Raw genomic sequence first — 23,843 nt, 5'->3', positions numbered from 1 at the left:
AGTTGAAAGACTTAATGACAATTTAATGACTTTTGTCAATAATGATAAAACTCCTACTATAAATTATCATATTTTCAAGTCAATTGTAATGATATGCAATTTGAGTTATTTGGGGGGTTAACTTAGTTATTTTTCAACCCCATTAATTTAAGTGTTAAGTTTCACTTGAAATTTTTGGGGCTACAGCTGGTAATACTCCAAGGTTACTCCTGATTCTGCACTCAGAAATCACTGTGGCAAGTTCACTGAACCATATAGGATGCCAGGGATTCAATTTGGGTTGGCTGCTGCAAGGCAGGTGCCTAACCTACTGTTCTATCTCTCCAGCTCCTAAATTTTACTATTTAAAATATTTGTCACTTTTATAAATGAAAAATTCCTGTTGGTGCTTGGGGACACAGTGGTGCCAGTGATCAAATTATGGTCAGAATATGCAAGGCAAATGCTGGTTTCACTTCACTTGGCTCTGTACTAACATTGTCTGCAAGTTTGGGGCTAATTACCCAACCACAGTAGACCTGTTTCCCCACCTGTAAAATAGGGAGAACAATTAAACTGCCAGGGGCTCAGATGAACTCAGCCTCAAAATTTGGGTTATATGGAGGGTTCCAGGCACACCCAACAAACAATTGTCTTCAGTTGTGACCATAGTCATGGACTACTGAAAGTTCACACACTAGATGTCTGACCCTACTAGCCACTCCCGAATGTCCTGGAGGAAGATAGGGCAGGGAGTGGTTGTCTCCCAAACCCTATCTCCTTCTGTTGTCCTAGATCACCTTAGCAAGGTACACACAACTAACATCTGGTTCCTTTTCCTTCTTTTTGGAAGGCCCCTTCCATCCACTTTCTCGTCAGTCCTGGTCCAGAAAGCGCATTCCCATGTGGGAACTGTCAAACTCGTCCCATTACACAGGAGCTCCCTGACGGCAGAGCCATCTTTCCTACCTGCAGTCCCAGTGCCCAGCACAGATTCTGGAACAAAGAAGGTGGAGGAGAAAGATTTACAAAGGACACAGCAACCTGATTCACTAGTTGCCTGTGGGACCGGGTACCAGAAAAAGCTCAGAGTTGTCTAATAATTCCTATTTCTCCACTCTTCACTGAGACCCAGCTATTCCAGCTTCTGACACGGGGCCTTCCTTCAATCTCCTCACTAGCTGAGACTCCTCTCTGCATCCCCTCCTAACTCACACTCCCTGCAGTAAGATGACACCCAGCTATCAACTCAAAACAAAGGGGTTCCCCCAATTTCCTTTTCACCTAGCCCTTTGATATATGTAAGTCCACCTGGACCTTACTCCACCCTCACCTATCCTGGTGGATTTTGTTCTGGGAGAATAAAGAAAGAGCAGTTTTTAGCTTGGCACACTTGCAGAGATACCAAGAGGCAAAAAAGCAAACCGACTCCATGACTCTCTCCTGACTGGCTTGGTTTGTTAATCCTTCACTGTTACCCTGCTTCTTCAGACCTGTCTGCCTGGGAGTAGAAATATGGTGCATGGGGTGATCTCGCAACATGGATTTATTTTACACTCTGCTACCCTGTGATCCACCCCTGGAGGCTTCCCTTGCCTTCATGATGAATACAGAGGTGGTTCCAGAGCCACCCAGCCTGTTCCTACAGTGTTCCTGGACTTGGTGCATCTTTGGCTTTCAGGGAGCCTATTAGCTCTTTGGAAACCTTCCCCCTGCATGTCCTCAGCCTCCTACTCTGGCAAGTCTCCCTTAGAAGCTCTCCACAACCCTGAAGTGAATGGGATTGGCAGCCTTGTCCTGATGCTAGTGCTCTGTTACTTACTTCTCATCACAATGAGTCAGAGCCCTTGGGTACATGGATGTTTTCTTCCCAGACTGCTCAAGGCTGAACCAGTTCCTTCCTAGCCAGGGGATGGCACCAAGGCCAGGGCAATCTCCTGACATCAGCTTTCTCACCTACAAAATAGGGACAACAGTGCCCACTCAGGGACGTTTACTGACTTTCCTGCATGGCCTCTAGAGTAGGGGTGAGTATGATGTGAGTTTCCAAGGGGACTTCAGAATTCAGTCCAGTTGTGGACCTGACTCTATAGAGGAGGAAAAGCTAGGCCCATAGAGGGCAAGTGATTCTCCACAGCCACACAGCATCAGGGTGAAAACACAGGTCTTTGTCTAGCTCATGGGGAAAGCAGATGAAGTAAACTCCGGGTGCAGAGACAAGAGGGATTGGGTGGGAGTACAAGATGGTGGGAGGGGCTACCAGTTTGGAACAAGGACAAACATAACCCACAACAGCTCAGACATTTCACTTTTGGATCCATTACCCCAAAAACTGCTGTCCTCACAACACAGCTGATGAGCACTTCCATCTGACTCTCACCCTTCTGAAGGAAGTGTCACCTTAGAAGTGATTGTGTGGGGGCTGGAGAGATAGCATGATGGTAAGGCATTTGCCTTTCATGCAGAAGGTCATCGGTTCGAATCCTGGCATCCCATATGGTCCCCCGTGCTTGCCAGGAGCAATTTCTGAGCATGAAGCCAGGAGTAACCCCTGAGCACTGCCCGGTGAGACCCAAAAACAAACAAACAAACAAACAAACAAAAAAAGAAGTGATTGTGTGGTTGTGGGATCTGACCTCTACATTGCCCCTGAGATAATCCTGGTTGTTTCTGTTTTCTCTCAGGTTGGCCAGAACAGCTGCCCAAAACACCTTCCCCATGGCCTGCAAAATCCCCCTTTTTGTTTGCAGATTTGGGGTTACTTCCTCAGTTCCTGATGCAGGGATGCTTCTTTCTGGGTTTCTACAGCACCAATCCTCAGCCCCTGCTATCCTCACTTCTTCCCGGCAGTCCCCATAGAGAGGTTACCTCAGGTTGATGTTCTGTCTCCTAACTGGGGATCTTGGACTGCAGAGACCATACTGGCTTCCCCCTCTCAACCTTCCTTCCTCCTTTGGTCCCAGTGTTTCTCCTCTAACATCTCATAAACTTATTAAGGTTCAGGTACTCAAAAGGTTCTAAAATTAAAGGCTAGAGCTGTAATATAGCAGATAGCCTACTTGCCTTGTATGTGACAGACTTGGGTTTGATTCCTAGAATCCCATAAGGTTTCTAAGCACTCTCAGGAGTATTCCTGAGTGCAGAACCAGGACAAATCCATCACCAGGTATGGCACCTAAACAAGTAAACAGACTCTAGGACCAGAGAACCCTGACAAGGCAATATTGAATGGGAGACTAGCATCCTCAACCAGACTTACTGAAAACAATGCAAAGGGCTGGAGGCTGGGGAAAAGGTCCAAGAGGCAGGCCACAAGCCTAGTGTGTTTGAGACACTGATTTCTGCCCTGACACCACCAGTAGTGGTCCTGCTAAAAACCTAACCTCCAGTCAGTTGTCATCACCATAGCCTTTTCTGGCCTCCCAAACTTAGGCCCTTGCTCTTGGTTTAAGAGGATTTTTGCACACAATGTAACAAGCTTTTATCAACTAGGTAGGCAGGGGTCCTCCAGAACCCCCACTTTCAGAGGTGGGAAGATGATTTAGAAAGAGAAGGGCAGGGACTGGAGCAATAGTACAGCAGGTAGGGCATTTGCCTCGCAAGTGGTTGACTCTGGTTCAATATTAGGCAAGGCATATGGTTCCCCTGCACGAAAGAAAAATCTACTTCCAAAAACAAAGGGGAAGCTGGTGGAGCAATAGTACAATAGGTACACTTGCCTTGCACATGGCCAAACTGGGTTTGATCCCTGGCACCACATATGACCCTTGGAGCACTGCTAGGAAAGATTCCTGAGTGCAGAACCAGGAGTAACACCTGACCGTTGCTGGGCTTGGCTCCCAAATAAGAAATATTTTTTAAAGAGAAAAGAAAAGAAAGTGAAGGTTATCCAGTAACTGTGGGACACTCAGCACCTTTCCTGACCGATTTGGTGCCTTTCTTTTCTCTCCAGAACAGTACCCCTCTTGTGGCCCTTCTCTTGGAGAGATCCCTGCTTTGCTGACTGAGGTCTGACTGGAAGTGACCTTTACCATCTCTACTGAAGGATAAAGTCATCCTTTGGCCTTTGTAGGTCCAGCACACAGTTCCTAACAGAATTTTTTTGGAGGCTAAATCACACCTAGGACTCTCATGGCCACAGTCAGCAGGCAGCTGACTAACATTCAGAGCTGGAGACATAATGCTGCTCAGGGCATGTGAGGTGCTGAACCTAAACCTGGGGCATTGAGCCTGCCAGGTCTGTGCTCTGGTCCTGAACAGCAGCTCTTCTCTCTCTCTCTCTCTCTCTCTCTCTCTCTCTCTCTCTTTCTTTCCTTCTTACTTTTTCTTTCTTTCCTTCCTTCCTTCTTCCTTTTTCTTTCCTTCCTTCCTTCCTTCCTTCCTTCCTTCCTTCCTTCCTTCCTTCCTTCCTTCCTTCCTTCCTTCCTTCCTTCCTTCCTCTCTCTCTCTCTCTCTCTCTCTTTCTTTCTCTCTCTCTCTCTCTCTCTCTTTCTTTCTTTCTTTCTTTCTTTCTTTCTTTCTTTCTTTCTTTCTTTCTTTCTTTCTTTCTTTCTTTCTTTCTTTCTTTCTTTCTTTCTTTCTTTCTTTCTTTCTTTCCTTCCTTCCTTCCTTTCTTTTAAACTTTATTTATTCATTTATTTATTGATTGGTTGGTTGGTTTTGGGGCCACACTCAGCAGTGCTCAGGGGTTACTTCTGGCTCTGCACTTAGAAATCGCCCTGGCAGACTCGGGGACCATGTAGGATGCCAGAAATCAAACCAGTCAGTTCACATGCAAGGCAAATGCCCTACCACCGTGCTTTCTCTCTGGCCCAAGAACTGCAGTTCTTGAGAGAGCTGCCCTTCTGGGGACTGGACTCCCCACATCCTACTTCCTGACACCCTAGTCTCCTTGTACCTATTACACAGAATCTTTGGGTTTACCTCCTGGCATTCAGCGTACCCTGGAAAGGAAGTCAGGTCCACAAAGCAAAGGCATCCTGGCCTACCAGTGCCTGTTAAACCCTACCTGTTTGGCTGCTTATCGGCCTACCAGTTGGGGCCACAAGAGGCCACCCAGAGTGACTTGTCAGTTCACAGAAGCAGACAAACTCAGTTTGGAAAAATGCTGCTACCACAAGGCTTCATTCTGGGCTGGGGGAATGAAGAGTAATTGTGACCAAATTCAGCATTTACCCAGATCCCTCCCCATAACTGTTGAGTTCAGTATGACTGAAGCTGGGAGTGAGGAAGGGATGCAATAAAGAGACCATATCAGTTGTTCCTGCCCATACTTTGGAGCCTAGAGCTGCCCCAATAGCTGGCCACAGAAAGAATGGATTTGCATCACTGGGTGCTGGCTTCACTCACCTCTTGGCTCACTACTTAGAAGTTGTGTGACTTTGCTATTTAGTCTTGGTGGGGAGGGAGAGGGCTATGTCTGGTGATGCTTAGGAGTTACTCCTAGCTTTGTGCTCAGGAATCACTCCTGGCTTGGGGTGCCAGGTATTAAACTTGGGTTGAACATATGCAAGGCAAGGACCCTACCTGTTGTTTTATCACTCTGGCCTCTGAGTTAATTTATTTTGTTCTTGATAGGATGATTCCCATAGATGCTCTAGCCCATGTAGGGGCAACCTGACCACAGTAACTACACCGCAAAGACCAAACTTGGGCAGGGGGCAGTGACCCTCATCCTATCTTGGCCCACCCTGGGTACCCTTCAGGCAGATCTGCTATTCTGAATTCAAAGCCCTGGCTGTCTTAACAGCCAGATGACTGCTTTATGCCTGTGCTATTTTTGTCTTTTTGCTATTTAACACCTTTTCCTAGGTCTGACTGCTAAGGAAAAATGTTAAATAAATTTCTAGGTCCATAATAAATATTTTAAAACACATCCTTTGGGGGCCGCAGAGATCATACTGTGCATAGGGCACTTGCTTTGTATGTGGTAAACCAGCATTTGATCCCTGGCATCCCATATGCACATTCCCTGTGCACTTCTAGGAGTGATTCCTGAATGTGGAGCCAGAAGTAACCCCTAAGTGTGAACCAAAACTAAAAACAAACAAAAACAACAAAACACAAAACCCCCAAAACTAAAACACAATATAACCCCCCTCAAAAAAAAAACCAAAAAAAACAGTCTCCCAAACAAAAACAAAAAGCACATCGTTAGTTGTTTTCACACCTAGAAGACAAAGTGAAGGACATAGTTGACTATCTCAGTGGATTACCAGGAATTTGATAATGCTTCCAATGACCTTTTTAAAGGGCAATCTTAATCATTTCTCAGTGATTTTTTTTTTTTTTTTGCCATCTGGCTTGTTGATTCAATGCCAGGGTCAAAGGATGTGGTGCTGTTCATGTCCTGCCATGTTGGGGATTACCAGGCCACACCTAGCAGAGCTGGGGGCCTTCAGGGCATGCCTGGTGATGTTTGGGGGGGCCATGTTGGGTGCCTGACCCCTTATAGTATCTCTCTGGCCCCTGTCATGCTTTTATAAAATGCAAAGTGCTAGAAGAAAGCCACCAGGCAGTGACAGCTTGGCTCCTGGGAACTTGAAAATGGCTTCTGAACCTTTTCCCACCCTATTTGAGGCCAAATATAGTGTCTCAAGTGATTGTGAAAAAACAGTTTCATCTCTTCAGAGGGGCTCAACTGAAACTGTGCAGTAAGTAAGTATAGAAATGGAATCTGGGGCCCGGAGAGATAGCACATCGGTGTTTGCCTTGCAAGCAGCCAATCCAGAACCAAAGGTGGTTGGTTCGAATCCCGGTGTCCCATGTGGTCCCCCGTGCCTGCCAGGAGCTATTTCTGAGCAGACAGCCAGGAGTAACCCCTGAGCACTGCCGGGTGTGCCCCAAAAACCAAAAAAAAAAAAAAAAAAAGAAATGGAATCTGCACATGCTAAGTTCTGGTATGTACAGGGGTGAAGGCTAAGTAGGGCTCATGGGAAGGGAGAAAGACTTTACCCCTGGCTATCTTGTGGTGGAGGCTGTGGATTCCCCCTGTAACTGCAGCTGCCTCACTGCTTGAGACCAAGGATGTGTATTGGAATGTGTGGTGCCACCACATGAACTAAAATCAGGCACATTGTTTGCACAGTATGGTCATGGCAATTTTTTTGTTTTGTTTCATGGCCACACCTGGCAGTGCTAAGGTCTTACTCCTGGTTTTGTGCACAGAGATCACTTCTGGCAGTACTTAGAGGACACTATGAGGTGCTAGGGATTAAAGCTCGGCAAGCCCCATGCAAAGCAAATGCCCTACCCACTGTATTGCTCTTGTCCTCTTTTCATCCATTTTATTTTTGGGCCACACTCAATGATGCTCAGGGATTACTAATAATTCTGCTCTTAGAAATCACTCTTGGTGGTGCTCAGGGGATCATATTAAATGCCAAGGACCAAACCTGGATCATCCATGTTTAAAGCAAGTGCCTTTCCTACTGTACTATCACTCTGTTCCCTGTAGAGTAAACTACAGTTCACAGCCATTCTCACTGGGTTCTCAGGACATCCCAGGGTCTCAGACTACAAAGAGGATTCTCATCTGAATCTCCAAACTCTAGGACCAAACAGATGGGAATGGATCCACTGCCCCTGCTGATCAAACACTTGCTTACATGCTGCATTTCAGCACCAAATGATTTTGAGCAGTGATGGAGTTTTGTTTTATTATGATCTTGTTGAGCCTCAATGTCTCTTTGAGATACTAAGAAGATAAAGCAAAGTCACACAACCAGTAAATAGGAGTCCTTGTATTCAGGTGCAGCTTCTCCTTTTGGGTTCCTGAGGGGTCCTTCTCTGGCATCAGAGTTAAGAGTTTACACTGGACAGGGCTGCTATTCACCAGCCTCCTGAGATGATATTTTTAGCCAGAGTCTATAATTTCATGAAGTGGGGGCTCTTGAGAAAAAGTGGCCAAGTGACCAACCGTTGGGTCAGCTATGAGAAACCAGCTCTGGACTCCTAGGTACTTGGCTGTTGTTGAGACTTCTCTCAAAATCATCCCTTTCACGTGGGCAGAGCCAATGGGAAGTAGAATAAAGCCTTGTGGAAACACTTGGTGAGTGTGGGGGAAGATGAGGAATGATGACATTCATTTGCTCACTCATTTGTCATTCAACAAATACTTCCGAACAGTGGTTTTCACCAGCTGCTGGTCTGCAGCTCTGTGGTGGTCCGTAGGCTTAAACAAGAGACTGAAAACCACTGCTTTGGGACATTCTTCAGGGGGGCAATTGCCTAGGAGACATGAAGACATAGCAAGGACCTGCCTTGGAAGAATACACACACACAAACACACACACACACACACACACAGGCAGATGATACAGTACAGGGATTAAGTTCCATGATGGAGACACACAGGAAGCATCTTACCCAGCCTGTGAGGTGCGGAAAGACTTCCTGGAGCATCCCTGAGCGGAGTCTTGCAGGATGAGTTAGCCAGGTGGAGAAGCAGAGGGCAGTCGGAGAAGGTGGGGCAGCGTGGGGAGGATGGAGTGACAAGCAGCATGGCGCACTCAGGGGACAGTCGCCCCTCAGGCCACGAGGAACCCGCAGATGGCATAAGCAGGGTATGACAGGTTCAGATCTGTGTACTCTAGACTCTTGGGCAGCTCAACCCAGGAGCAGTAGCAGGGCCAGTGATTTATATACCTGCACCCAAAGCTTCCTTGGCTTTAACTAAGATGTCTGCATTAAGATAGACATGATGCCAATTCAACAGTGAGAGGGGTCAAGGGGCAGAAACTTAGCTCAATTTCAATTCCACCTAGAGGGAATGTGCCCCTGCCCAGGTGACTTCTACTTAAATGTGTCAGGTGATTAGAGGTGGATTAAGTGGAGCTTTCTCTAGTACCAGCCTATTTCTTGGGAATTCTAGATTCAGTAACCATGCATTTCAATTTCCCCATTAATATAGTAGCCAGATGAGAAAACTGGTAGAGATGCTGGAGGCTAACTAATTGGGTGAGATGGCTAGATGATGAAGCCAGATGATGGAGCTAGGTAGGAGTGCCTGCCTTTATTGCCTCTGATTTGTCTCAGGATGATTCAAAAAGGGTACTGGGAGCCTGCTAGAAGGACAGCATTGGCCCACCCATATTGTAGCCAGTATCATGTGGGGGAACTTTAATTAACAGTACATCAATATGCAACCTATTCACTTGAGCTAGCCCCAGCCTCCCTTGGTTGAAGGGGGAGGAAGCTCAGGTTGGGGAGCAAGAGCCTTCTTCTTCATCTGGCTTTCTAATTAGCTCCTAGCTGCAGGAGATGCACTGAGATAGGCATGATTAAGAGGCCATCCCTCTCCACTGCTGGGCAAACACCTGCTGCACTTGTTAAGGGAGGTGGAAGGAACAGTCTAAAAAGAAATGCTTCATGTGCAATCAGTAAATAGACAGTGTTAGAATATCATTGTCTGGTCTATGGACTCGGGGGTGAGTGTGGGGGTGTGGGTTTGAGTGACACCTGACAGAACCAGGGTTAGTGGCATTCAAGGTAAGCTCTTTAAACACTGTACTATTTCTAAGACCCTGGCTGGAATTCTTTCAGAATGATCTGCCTCTTTTTGTTTGTTTGTGGTTTTGAGTCACATCTGGCAGTGCTCAGGACTTACTCCTGGTCCCTGTGGTCAGGGATCAGTCTTGCTGAGGCTCAGAGGACTAGGTAATTGAATCCACATCCTCATGTAAGGCAGGTGCCTTACCCTAACCTACTATGGTGCCAGACCTTTTCAAAGTGGCCTTAATCCAAGGTTTGCCTCAAACTCATTCATGGACTCACAGAGATTACTTTAAGTCAGTCATTACAGGAGAGCATAGATCTTTGCTTATTGAGGGGGAAGGAGTCTGCAGTAACCTGTATGGGTCTCCACTGTGGGTTCTTTAGTACAGGATTGAAGTATTTCCAGTCCTCTCTTATTAGGGGAAATGGGAGTATCCCCATTTTCTGAAGAAACCAAAACTCAAAGAGGTTCTTGAGGGGCCTGAGCTTCACTTCCTTCACTTATTGATTTAATTGACTGTATAGTATTTCATGCACTCTGTGTTGGACTCTTGACCTAATTTACTATGGCTTCCAGAAATCAGAAATTGAAGACAAGCAATGCAAGAAAAACCCCGGCAGAGAACTCTAAGCACAGAAGGAGAGAGAGGTCCTGTCTGTGCTTGTTGCCTGATATGTGGGTGAGAAGCATGATGGTAGGAAACATGCAAAGGAAGGGTGTGTCTGGGTATGGAGCCCTGTCATGACCCAGCCCGGCCCCTCTGACCTTCTCAAGTGAATAATTTTACAAAACAGAGCTCACCTGATATGTGCACCTCTTAACCCCCAGCCCTGTCTGAATGCCTGGGCCCCTGCTCTGTTCTACTGGACACCACCTATGCAGACACTCATGCTCCTCCCTGGTCCATGGAACCAGCTAGAAGATCCTCCTTTTTCATGCTGCACTGGACCAGAGACAGAAGCTGATTTTGTGGGGCGCACACATTGCCCAATACATAACAGCTCAAAGAGGTGGGAAGAAGGGTCCACCACTAATATACATATTCTGGTCTTCCACTTTAGCAGTCAGTGCTCAGTGGATAAGCTTGACCCAAGACTGGAGGGTCCAGCCCAGCTCAGTCCAGCCCAGCCCAGCCTGGAGCCTGCCTCTGCTCCTGGTACAGACACTTCTGTCCACTCTTCTAGGTGTCCCTGCCCTAAAACCTTGAATCCATCCAGGAGGAAGAAATCTGTCATAACTGGCATGCTACCTGGTGTGAAACCATATCATACCTCAGTTGATGCTATCCTGTTCAGGCCTCTCTTTTGACAGTCTCTGCACCCCGAGCTTAGGACATGGACAGTCCCCCCATCACCTGCCCAGTGGGCCAGGCTCAGGGAGTGGGTAAACCCTTCCAAATGATCAGATCAAACAAGGACCAGTAGGCATCTCTTTCACATCCATAGTCCTGTTGGTTGACAGGATGGGACTGAGCATCAGGGTCCAGTCCTCCCAGAATGATGCTGGCGCAGGCGGTCACTCATCCCAGCAACACAGCATCAAAATGTTACACTACCTTGTAGGCCAGCGGGTTTCCCGGTCCATCTTCGCCTTCCTCAACACTTAGCTCTGAATGCTCGCATTTAGTATCTGGGAGGCAACCTCAAAGAGTCAGGCTGCATTATGGAGGAGCCCAGAAAACTGGAGGGCACAGCTCATCTCGTGCAGAGTGGCTCATAGGTTGCTTCCTTCACCTACTCAGCTGGGCTTTACCAAGGAAAGAAGATCAAGAATGTAGGGTTCATCTTCAGCATTTATTTGTTATTAGAAAAAAAGGTGTTGGTTGGTTGGTTGGTTTCTGAGCAAGCACAGACCACAAGCACGTCACAATCAATTGGCTATACATGAATATTTTTTCTCATTTTCTTACTAACAGTAGAAATGAAATAGCACCAAGAGCGGTGTGTGCTACATATTATATAGACAATCAGTAGTACGCAACAAAACGCAGGCCACAAAATCATAGACACTTCTTGTGTGCCTCGGAGAGGCAAAGGTATAATGGACCAAACAGGAGCACCAGCAGACAAGAAAAAACTTTGGGGAGCCAACACATAGCAGTAGGGTCAATGTTGTCACTGTTACTAATTTTGGTGTTTTGGGAGCTACTCCCCGCTGGCCCTTTGAGCCATCTCCCTCTCCTTTAGGGATTATTATTATTTTTTGTGTGTTTTTGTTTTTTTGTTTGTTTTGTTTTGTTTTAGGGCCACATCTAGTAGCAGTGCTCAGGGGTCACTCCTGGTTCTGCATTCAGAAATCCTGGCAGGCTTCAGGGGACCATATGGGATATCTTGGGTCCAACCCAGGACGGTCCTAGGTTGGCCGTGTCCAAGGCAAATGCCTTACCCACTGTGCTATTGCTCCAGAACCTAGAGATTATTTTTTGCAGGAAAGAGAGGGAGAAACTGGGAATCCCCCTAGCTAGGGGGATTGGAAAACCAAAGGGAAGTGTACCCCCAAATGAGCAGAAAAAGGCATTGCAAGTTTGGCCACCTTCAAAAAGGCAAAATCAAAACATTGCTTGTGAGGTGGAAATCAGATTCAATCAGAGCTAAGAGGAAATTGGCTATGTCTTCTTTGTAAACAGTAGAACTCAAAGGAGGTTTCTTCCCAGTGGGGCAACACATTCAAGAGTCAGAGTGAATTAAAAATGGGGTTCTCTTGGCTGTGGTCTAAGACAGATGGGAACCCAAAGGTTAAGAATCAGAGAGGGAGGAAAAGGAGGTTATGGGGAGGGTGGGAAATTCTCAACATAAACTAGATCCAACACAGGATCAGGTCATATATATGGATCCCGCTGTTGGGTGACTGTGGGGAGAGATTTCTCTACACTGCCTCCAGTCCAGTGTCCAGCACCAAAACTTTTTTGGAAATGTCCAAAATTGAAGGCTCTCCTGTATAATACAAAGTTGCAGTTTCTTGCTCTACAAGAAACAAATTAATCCCTAGACAAGTTTATGGAGGAATCTATAGAGAAATTGTGATGACCTTCAATAAGTCTGACCAATGCCACAGATAGAGTGAAGGAACTTCTGTTGACCAGTTCTCTAGAAACATTGAGAACTCTCTGCTCAATTTTAAAGTTTGCTGGCATGGAACTAGAATCAGGACTAAGATCTACTCTGGACCCTTCCAGATATATTTGAAATTTGATTTATAAAGGTGAAGCTCACTAATATTTTCCACCTTCCTCAGTTCTTCATGGTCCCAAACCTTGAATGGGAAAGAAAAATGGTTGTGGGCTATGAGCCACTAGCTCTAGAAATAAAGCCCTGTATATTCCAGATGGAACTGATGTGCACGAAGAGAAAAAGGGTGAAAATAGAGACTTGATTGCTTGAAGGGTCAATATAAGGAGGTTTTACTTCCTCCAACCTTGAAGGACCTAAGGATACTTTTGAGGTAAGGAACTCTGAGAGTTTCACTCTTCACCTCTTTCCTTAGAGAATAGAAAGCCTGAGCAGAGGCTTTCTCCCAGCAATTTCAGAGAGCAACAATGATCAGGACAGGAAGGACACAAGTAGATACACACACTGACCAATACACGCTACAGGGTTTTATGTCCATAAATATTAACTTTCCTGATAGGTATTTGGGGGGTTTCTCACGAGCACTGGGGGTTTCTGCACAGCAACTCTCTGACTAATGCCTACAACACAATTCAAGCACAATTAAGGGGGCACTTGCCACCACAGGGGGCTTCAGTCACACAGACACACAACATACCAGAGTTGCTTTTAATCATTAACAAGGTCAAGAAGGCTTTTGAGTCACTTAGCAGGGACTCTCCTGGTCCTTAGCTAAGTCACCAATATTTCCCGTAACCTGCAGCTAGAGCCTTTGTCCTTTCAGAAAAACAGGCAAGAGAGACAAGTCGCCAGGCCAACTACTACTTTTCCTTCCCATCTTGTATTTCTCAAGAAGGTCATTTTCTACATACACTATCTTACACATGGAACTTTCTCCCTGGGTCATTTGTAATAGCTACTCTGCCAAACTGGCAGCACTTGCTAGGCTGAGGGTAAACAAGGAACTCTGTCCCCTGGCTTTTATCATCTTTGTACCTAACACACCTAACCTAACCTTTCCCCTTTGCCTAGTGACAGTCAAGGTGGGTGTCTGTTATCTGTTGTGCCATTGAAAGCCCACTGGTAACAATCAAAGGCAGTCACACATTTTCTCACCAAAGACCACTAAGAATTTTCTTCAACTTACAAACAAAACTCATTTCAGTGATGCTAAGCCTGAAGTTATGTGTCTTGAATTTTGTCCCTATTTCCATGTATATTGTCAATCCCTGAAGCCCACACTGAACTGTCATGGCACATGATAACTCTCCACAGATTGGGAAAGGACACATTGACCTACAAGTTCAAAACTGATCATGGACACAGACCTCAGGCTGAAGGAGGAGGAGAAGGAGGAGGCCTAAGACATTTTGAAGTTTGAGCAGGAGGCTCTGTCTACTGCAGTGGGATTTGGCCTCTTCCTCAGCAGCCAACAGCCCAAGTGAGAAGGGGCACAGCTGGCAAGCAGCTGGCCCGTAGCTTTCTAGGGTTCCCGCAGTACCAGCCCTGATGCCCAGGGAGGGAATGGCAGTATGCAGGACTGGGCTGCTCTTGCAGTGGAGGAGCCTGCCTGCCATACTGCCTTTGAAACAGGCTCCTTCAGGATAGGTCTAAGCAGAAAGCTCCTGGAACACTCAGAACCAAGGCAAATGAGAAGCCTCGAATCAATTTTGTGGCCTGTTTTGTTGGTTGGTTAGGGGAAAAAAAATGAAAAGAAAGAAAGAAAGTTAAAAAAAAAAGAGGGAGGAGGAGATAAGAAAAGGAAAGTGCAGTGAAATTTACTCTTTTGCCTCAGCCAGTTTATTGTTCATCTCTTTACTTTGCTCCTTGGCGGCGGCAGGAGTGGTGCTGGCCTCGGCGCTCTTTTTCTTGGCCGCCCGACCCGACACCACTTGCTTGTCTTTGGCCTTCCTCTGGGGCTTATGGCTCACTGAGGTCTTTTTTGGTTTGGAACTCTGGACACTAGGTCTCTCCACCTGCAAGGACAAAGACAGACGAACCACAGAGGACAGAAATGGAGAAAGAGGATGGGTGGGAGAGATTTGGAGAGAAGACAAGATTAGTGTGAAAATCACAATTGACAAGAGGAAACATAAAGGATTTCCTTCATTCAGGGCCTCTCCAATGCCTCAGGGAAGGAAGCAACAGGGGCCTCTAGTTTGAACTTCCAGATCTAGCAGGTGGGCCTTGGCTAGGCTGGTTCCCTGGGCTGTGAACTCTTCCCTCTGGCCCTGGGTGGTGGCTGAACTCTCTGCTACCTCTCCCTGGTTTATACCTGAGCTTATAACTGCCTCATACCCCTTCAGGCAGGCACCTGATCAGCACCAGATCCCCGAATGTGAGCAGGTATGCAGCGAGTGTCACATCCAGACAGGATAGTGAAACTAAGACTCACTCTTTCTTCTGCCCTTTACCATGTACCACATTCCTGTAGCATGGAGTCACATTCTGGGGAAGGTTTGGCAGATTCTGTTTACTGCCACAAACAAAGGGGCCTTTTCCTGTTCTGCCTCCACGGGGTGCTCTGAGGGAGACACATCCTCAACTTGCAGGGCTCCACTTAGTCAGGATGGCAGATGCCTGGCCCTCTGTGCCTATCCTCTGGCTGGATCCCTGCCCAATCTCCTCAGAGCAACTTTTAAGTCCATGACACAGTCCCCTAAAATTACTCCCCCCACCTCAGCTCCACCCATCTCATGCTCATGAGGTAGCCTTGTCTTCTTAAGGTCTCTGGGGAGGGTGGAGAGACAGCTGACAGGGCTGAGGCAGATCCAAACCCAAGCACTTCAGTATCTCTGAAGTACAGCCAAGAGCAGCCTCAGAGCACTGCTGGGTGTGACCCAGCAAGCACTTCCTCAGCTCCCCACCAAAAGAACTGGGTAAGGGAGGTAGCTCAAGTGGTAGAGCATTGTCTACATGCCCAATGCCTTTTGGTACCACCAGGTATAGCCCCTTTAAAATAAATAAATAAATACAGGGTCCAGGAGATAGTACAGGGATTTTGACACATGCCTCACATCAATTCCTGGCACCACATGCTTCCTCAGACATTCCCATGTGTAACCCTAGAGACTCTTGACCACCTCCAGGTGTGGCCCTAGAGGTCCCTGGCACTGCAGGGCCAAATACCACTACATCCCCAGGTCTTGCATTAAACCAGCGACCCGACTGGCTGAGAATTGTTGGTGGGGCTCTCAGGTCTCCTGAGCACCATTTGGGAGGCTCCAAATGAATAAATAAATATTTAACTGAGTCAATCTTTAAGATACTCTAGAGACTGATTGTTCCATTTGCCTCCCATTTTCCATTCATTTCTACCTCCCAATATTCCTCCTTGTTCTCTTGAATCTCTTTTGTCCACAACCAGTCCCTTCTGAGTCCTGTGTTATCTGATAAAGGTACAAAGAGAAGATACTGGATCCCACAGCTCAAGCCATTCATTCACTGAGCTTTCATCATCCTTGACCTATATGAAGGGCTTGCCCAGGACAGAAGGTTTAATGGGATCTAGAACCTTTAGGACTATAGCTGAAAGTGGGCAGAAAAAATGGGTTGGTTAGTTACCTTACCTGCAAACCAGTCCTAAGCCCAATAAAAAGAGGTTAGGGTAAAAAGCAGATAAAAGATTATGTAGGTTCTTGTTCTCTCTCTCTCTCTCTCTCTCTCTCTCTCTCTCTCTCTCTCTCTCTCTCTCTCTCTCTCTCTCTCTCTCTCTCTCTCCTATTAAAGACAGGAAGACTGATATTTGCAACAACCTATGTGGCTTGACATCATAGATTAAGATATGGAATGCATGATTCTTGCTTAAGCAGTTGCATCTTCAGCACACTTCTCCGGCTCATAAACCATTCTGGGATGCAAATAAGGCCAAGTCAGGTAATTACAGGAAAGTATTTAAATCTGCTCTAAGTTACTTAGAAGTCAAAGTCATTCACAAGCTGTTTATTAAAGCATCAATTTCTTCAGAGCAATTCTTTTTTTTTTTTTTTTTTTTGGTTTTTGGGCCACACCCAGCAGTGCTCAGGGGTTACTCCTGGCTGTCTGCTCAGAAATAGCTCCTGGCAGGCACGGAGGATCATATGGGACACCAGGATTCGAACCAACCACCTTTGGTCCTGGATCGGCTGCTTGCAAGGCAAACGCCGCTGTGCTATCTCTCCGGGCCCCTTCAGAGCAATTCTTACAGCTGAAGCAAGAGGTCTGCTGGGCATGAACTGTGAGTAGACAGTATCCCTCAACAAGAAGTGGGGCAGACAGACAGTCATTAAGGCACTGACCTTGCATATAGCCAACCTGGATTTACTGTGTATGGTACTTTGAGCACCTCCAGGAGTGACCCTGAGTGGAGACCCAGGGACAGATCCTGAGCATCACCATGAGAGTGGGTGCGGGTGAGAGAAGGAAGAAAAGGAGGAAGAAGAAGAGGAGGAGGAGAAAAAGGAGGAAGAAGATGAGAAGGAAAAGTAGGAAGAGCAGGAGAGAGGAATGGCAACAATAGGGGCTAGGATCTGAAATAAAATGTCTTATAACCGGAGCTGAGGAGGAGGCTGGGAGCTTGGTGAGAGATCCAAACCCTGCCAGTAGTACCTCAGGAGCAAAAGTTCAATTTAACAAAACAAGGAGATTTAGGGTTGTGTGTGATATTCTTTTTCTGTGACTTTTCTTCCCAAGGTTTTGCAAAATCAGATACTAATTCTTGGAAAACTTATCTTAAGCTAAGGCATCTATTGATGAAAAAAAACAGTTTAAAGTAGTATTTGTTTACAAAGGAAAAGGAGAAAGTAGTAAAGCTAACCCTACAAGAATAGGAACATGGGTCCTCCTGGAATGGTTTATTTTTAGTGCTTAAAACATTTACCTTTGGAGGCTCCTTGAAAGGCTCACTGTAGAGGCTGCGTATTCTCCTGCGATCAATAACCTTATTATCAGTCAACGTTGGCTTATTAGCTTCCCCTTTGAACTGGGCGCTGTAGCTGGTCTCATGAAACATCTTATCTCCTGGGGGTCTGTACTGAGACCTGGCCTTGATGGGCTTCACAGGCTTGATGTCGGTCCAAGCTCTGAATTCATTCCTGTGAAACACAGAAAGCACATAAGCCACTGATACCCATGGGGCCACTAGCAAGGCTCCTGCACAGAGCTGTGCCCACAGTGCTCTGCCAGGCTGTGGAAGGAGTCAATAACACTCTGCAATTCCAGACAGATGCAAGTTCTCCTTTCTGACCTGGCAAATCCAGGCAGTGACAGTAGCGGCATTGGTACCTGGGAAGAAAAAGTCAGGCTTCAAGCTCCATACATGTAATCAGGCACTTGTTGGTCTTGTCTCTGAACCTCATTTTCCCAAGATCTAAAATGACTATATGATCCAGAAATACCACTTATTGGTATTACCTACCCCCAAACACAAACACATTACTTTGAAAGGTTATATTGCAGCATTTAAAACAATAACCAAGATAAACAACTCAAATGCCCAACTATAGGTGAAAGGATCAAGACGTTGTTGTGTATATATATACAACAGAATACTATGCAGCCCTATAAAGAAAATAATATAATCTATAGCAACACAGATGGAACTAGAGACTATCATGCTGAGTAAAGCCACTCAGAAGAAAAGAGATACAAAATGATGCAGGATAATGTTACTTATATATGTGGGACTTAAAGAGTTATGACTAGTTAGCAACAGAGGTGCAAAGGCAACATAACAGGAAAACTAATCCATATAATTGGGTTGGGGAGGGGTGTTAAGAAGAGGGTTCTGGGGGTCTTTGGGAGGGAGAGGGGGTTCAACAGTGTTGAGTGTAATGTTGGAATTATTTGTATAAGAAATCATTATAGCATTGTAACTATAGATTATCAATAATTTTTTTTCTTTTTGGTTTTTGGGTCACACCTGGCAGCATTCAGGGATTATTCTGGCTCTATACTCAGAAATCACCCCTGGCAGGCTCAGGGGACCATGCTATACCATACCTCCATGCTATCTCTCTGGCTCCATCAATAATTTTTTTTTTTTTTTGGTTTTTGGGTCACACCTGGCAGTGCTCAGGGGTTATTCCTGGCTCCAGGCTCAGAAATTGCTCCTGGCAGGCACAGGGGACCATATGGGACGCCGGGATTCGAACCGATGACCTCCTGCATGAAAGGCAAACGCCTTACCTCCATGCTATCTCTCCGGCCCCTCCATCAATAATTTTTTAAACAAGACTGATATGTCTGAGAGATAAAGCTCCTGTCTTGCATGTGAGTGATCTGGGTTCAATTCCTGGGACTGTATATGGTCCCACAGCACTGCCAATCCCACAGATCTCTAAATTCATAGCCAGAAGTAATCCCTGAGCACTACTAGTTGTGATCTCAAAACTAAATTAACAACAGCAATACAATTATAATAATAATAAAATGAGCCTGAAAATAAATGAACCTAATTTGTGGTCTCATGTACATGATTGTATGACTGCTGTGTGTAAAATCCAAATGGAAAGAGGTCAGTAAGACTATGTATTGGACACTTCTCCTGTTCTGTAGCTTGTGGGCATATACCAGTGTCCTCTCATTCATGCAGAACCACCTTAAGTGAAATTCATTCCTTTGATAGCAGGTTGCTTGATTTATCACTTTAATGAAAATCCTTGGGGCCAGTGAGGTGGTGCTAGAGGTAAGGTGTCTGCCTTGCAAGCGCTAGCCAAGGAAGGACCGCGGTTTGATCCCCCGGCGTCCCATATGGTCCCCCCAAGCCAGGGGCAATTTCCGAGCGCTTAGCCAGGAGTAACCCCTGAGCATCAAACGGGTGTGGCTCAAAAAACAAAAACAAAACAAAAAACAAACAAAAAAAGAAAATCCTTATGAAATGTCTAGGTACTTGCAGATCCTTAAGTGAGCATAATGTACTGTTGCAGTAGGACATGTATGGAGCTGTATGATGGGGGAGAGTGTTCATGAACCTAGGTGTGAATCTCCCTGTGCCCCAACTGCAATATCTTTATATATTTTTTTGAGTCATTAGTTTTCTCATTTGCAGCAATAGGGTTTCTAGCTAGTTGATTCTGTTACTGGGACAGAAGTAGATGGCTGACAAGTTCTAGGACAAGATCCATGAACAGAGCTACCATGGAAGGTGACACCCTGTTTGGAAAGTGGGAAATCCAGTGTCTACACCTTGCAGTTGCTGAGGTCTTGCTGGTTGTTTGTTGATGGGATCATGAGAAGGCATGTGCCATGTGTGGGGAGGAAGAGTTGTGCATGAGCAACTCTGGAGTGAGGTCTTTTTGAAGCTGACTTTTAGCAGGAGGCCCCTGGGGCCCCCAGGGATGAACACACAGGCTTTGAGCCCTAACACAGTCATTCTTACCTGTCAAGGATCAGGTCTCTCCCCTCTCTAAAACTTTGTTTCCTCATATAAGGGAATGAGAGGTCTGTCTTGTTCCCTGTGCCCTGATGTATCAGTCTGAAGATAGAGTCTGTTAGTGCAGATTGTGGGTTTGAGGCAACTCTGGACCTTGCAAGCTATTGGCCCTGTTCCACCCCCACAGGAGCTCACTGGGTATCTCTGATTTTTTTTTTCATTTTGCAATATTTAAACTTTCTCATTATTCTATCTGCTTTGGTGGTTGGTGACTGTGATGTTCTAATTGTCACTGTTTGGGTCTCTATACTGTGCCTATATTAGACAGTAAATTTACTGCATAAATGCTGTAAGTGTTCTTGTGGGAGTGGCTGTTTCTGTCTCTCTCCCTCTCCTCTGGGCTCTGTTCCCTGAGTCACCACAACATTGAAATTAGGCCAATTACAAACCAAAAAAAGGGCTCCAATTATCTGGAAGAAAAAAAATCACAGGTCTCTCACTTTAAACTAAAAACCGAAAATGGCTACACTGAGTGAGGAAGGTGTATTGAAAGGCAAGATTGACCAAATCCAGGCTCTAGTTCAGCCAAGTTGTAGATACCAAGGGAAGTTCCTGAGGAAAACTTAAAGTTCTCTTTCAAATAAAAAAAAAATCAAATAGTCTTGAGGCCGAAGAGATAGCATGGAGGTAAGACCTTTTTGCATGCAGAAGGAAGGAGGTTCGAATCCCGGCATCCCATATGGGGACTCAGTGGCCTGGATAGAAGAGCAAACCAATCAAAACATTCCCTTAACCCCTAATCTAGAAGAGCCCAGAGATAGTAAAAGTGCCACAACTTTGATCTTTGCTGTACTTTCCACTGCTGTGTCCCAGCAACACTGCTGTATTAGAATCTCAGGTTCCACAACCTAAATGTGCTCCTCTGGTGTATCAAGTGTGCAAGCACTACAATAAATCGTGTGATTCTCCAGCAATAACAACAGAGGAGGTCATGGGAGGGAGAAAAGAGTGGGTGAAAGCCAAATCCAAAGCAAAGCCCTAACTTGTCAATTGTATGAAGACTGAAAGGTCAGGAAATTGCAGAGGAAATATTTGAAGCCAGAAGTTGCCTCATGAGGTTTCAGGGAAGATAACATGGTGACAAAATGCAAACTGAAAAGGCAAGTACTGATATGTGGTTTCGTGAAGTAGTTGATTCAAAAGACCCAGTTAAGATCACTGTTGAAGGGGCCGGAGCCATAGTATAGTGGGTAGATGTTTGCACCGCATGTAGTTGACTCAGGTTTGAGCCCCAGCATCCTACTAGTGCCCTGTGCACTACTAGAAGTAATCTTAAGTACAGAGACATAAGTACTGAGCACTGCCAGGTGTGGCCCCCAAACAAAACCAAACCAAAATAAAATAAAAACTACTTCCTGGTTTTCTAAATATTTAATTAATTTAATTTTTAGGGGAGGGCACACTCAGAGGTTCTCAGGGTTTATTCTTAAGTCTGTGCTCAGGGATCATTCCTGGTGGGACTTGGTGAACCATAAGGGATGCTGGGTCTTACATGTTGTATTATCTTTCCAGCACCTATTTGCTTGGGGGTCTGCAGGGACAGAAGAACAGGTGCTGGCTTCAGGGTTTAGGACAAGAGCCACAAAGGTAGAAAGAATTGGGGAAAGAGGAACCATTTTACCTGCCCATGGAGGGGTGGGGCTCTGCGAGTTAGAGAAGCTGACAGGGAGTCAGCCAGAAGAAAGGGAACTAATTACAGGCAGGATATAGAAAACATAAAGCAGCTCAAGGGAGGCAAAGTCCCATTCCAGGTCCTGTGGTCGTTTGGGGGTGAGGGCTCTGGGTAGATGCTTTGTGAGGGCAAAGGAGGCTGGCATTGAGTAAGTCCTGCCAGCCCTTCTTTGGGATGGTCCCAGGGAGATGTTAAATGATTGCCAGCCAAGAAGTGTGGCCAGATTCCTCTGAGAGCTTTGGCAGAGGGTGAATGGAGGACAGGGAGGATATGGCAGGCAGGAGGCCATGGGGACAATGCAGGGAGCAGAGGGACAGCAGCCGTGGGGACACACGCCAGGGCCCCAAGCCATGGAGGAAATGAGCAGGACTTGAGAAGAGCTACAGAGGGAAGCTGGGGCCACGGAGGAGTCTGGAATGGCTCCAGGACTTTGGTTTGTGGGTGGCAATGCAGCTTACCAAGGCAGGGAAACTGGAGAAGGGAATTTAGGGTGAGGACAGATGGCACCCCTCTTTCTGGTAGAAAGGCTGCTCTTTGATCTTTCCCTCCCTGCCTGCACTTCTGTTCCTTTGATTCAATCAGTTACTATGATCCATGTCTGGGACTAACTCAGTTTATATTTGAGGTTCTGGCCTCTATCACCTGCCTAAGGCTCCAGATTTTTCCTTCTTTTCACTCATTAGACAAACCCCTAAGATTTGGGCAGGGCCTCCCAATAGCCACACAGTAGCAATCAGCTCTCAAACATATGCCAGCAGAAATTGGGTTCTCAGGCACTAAGGCTGTGTCAGCATCACTGCTCTCCAACTCAGCAGCTCTCACATCTCTGCAGGGCCTAACTGAGAGTGGGGTACTGGGAAACTCTGGGAAGCCTGGTCTTGAACAGCTACTTCATCTTCATATGAGACCCGGTAAGTAAGTCCCCTGCACTGAAAATAAGTTTAGTGCAATTATGGTAGACTTAAACCCAAATTGTTTTTTTTTTTTCTTACTTTAAGAAAATTAAAATTGGCTGGTCTGATGGCAGTGGTTTATCAGAACTCATTAATGTTAGTATCACAAAAGTTGGTATATAAACCCCCCCACTGCTCAATTTGACTGGCTTAAAAAAAGAAAATTAAAATTAATTAAAAAATTGTGGTTGTTACAAAGTTTTTGATAGTTGAGTATTAGGCATATAATATTTCTTTTTTGTTTTTGTTTTTGTTTTTGTTTTTGGGCCACACCCATTTGACGCTCAGGGGTTACTCCTGGCTATGCGCTCAGAAATCGCCCCTGGCTTGGGGGGACCATATGGGACGCCGGGGGATCGAACTGCCGTCGGTCTGTCCTACGCTAGCGTTGGCAAGGCAGGCACCTTACCTCTAGCGCCACCTTCCCGGCCCCTGGCATATAATATTTCAATACCAATTCCACCATAGTGTCAGCTCCCATCACCAGTATTCCCATACTCTATCATTGATGACCCCCCCTTCAGCCCCTCTTCCCTACTCCCTGCCTGCTACCTTGACAGGAACATTACAAAGTTCAGTGGTTATAACTTAGATCTCATGTTTTCAGTGTTGCTAAGTCTGTGCTTTGGGTGTATATATTTATACCACTCTCCCACATCATCAACATAACCAAAGCTTATCCCCGTTTCCCCATTACTTCCTGTCTCATCTTCTTTACCACCTTTATTTCTTTCCTTCTCTGTCCTCCTTGAGTTCTGGGGTCAAGGGTGATCTAGGCACCCCCTTTTACTACATTACATTTCCTCATCCAGTTATTCTATATACAACAGATAAGTAAGATATCTTGTGTTTGTCTTACTTCTTCTGGCTTACTTCACTCAACATGATATCTTCTAGTTCCAACCAAACTGCAGTTAAGTGCATGATTTCATCATTCCTTGAAGTTGCATAGTATTCCATTGTATATATATATATATATCACATCTTTTTTTTATCTTTTTTTTTATTTAAACACCTTGATTACATACATGATTGTGTTTGGGTTTCAGTCATAAAAGGAACACCACCCATCACCAGTGCAACATTCCCATCACCCAAGTCCCAAATCTCCCTCCTCCCCACCCAACCCCCGCCTGTACTCTAAACAGGCTCTACATTTCCCTCATACATTCTCAATATTAGGACAGTTCAAAATGTAGTTATTTCTCTAACTAAACTCATCACT

General features: G+C 45.8%; 1 protein-coding gene across 1 annotated transcript in view; it reads right to left on the bottom strand.

The window, feature by feature from the left end:
* Window positions 1–23,843, bottom strand: part of MAP6 (microtubule associated protein 6) — a 104,245-nt gene that overhangs the window by 3,230 nt on the left and 77,172 nt on the right. The window contains exons 2-3 of the mRNA XM_049780260.1: window positions 17,441–17,654; window positions 14,365–14,558 (exon numbers count right to left, since the gene is read on the bottom strand). Of these exons, the coding sequence (XP_049636217.1) occupies window positions 14,365–14,558; window positions 17,441–17,654 (408 nt within the window). The remainder of the gene's footprint in view (window positions 1–14,364; window positions 14,559–17,440; window positions 17,655–23,843) is intronic.

This window comes from Suncus etruscus, chromosome 9, assembly GCF_024139225.1.
Source record: "Suncus etruscus isolate mSunEtr1 chromosome 9, mSunEtr1.pri.cur, whole genome shotgun sequence".
Taxonomy (NCBI): domain Eukaryota; kingdom Metazoa; phylum Chordata; class Mammalia; order Eulipotyphla; family Soricidae; genus Suncus; species Suncus etruscus.
This window is presented reverse-complemented; position numbering and strand designations above follow the sequence as displayed.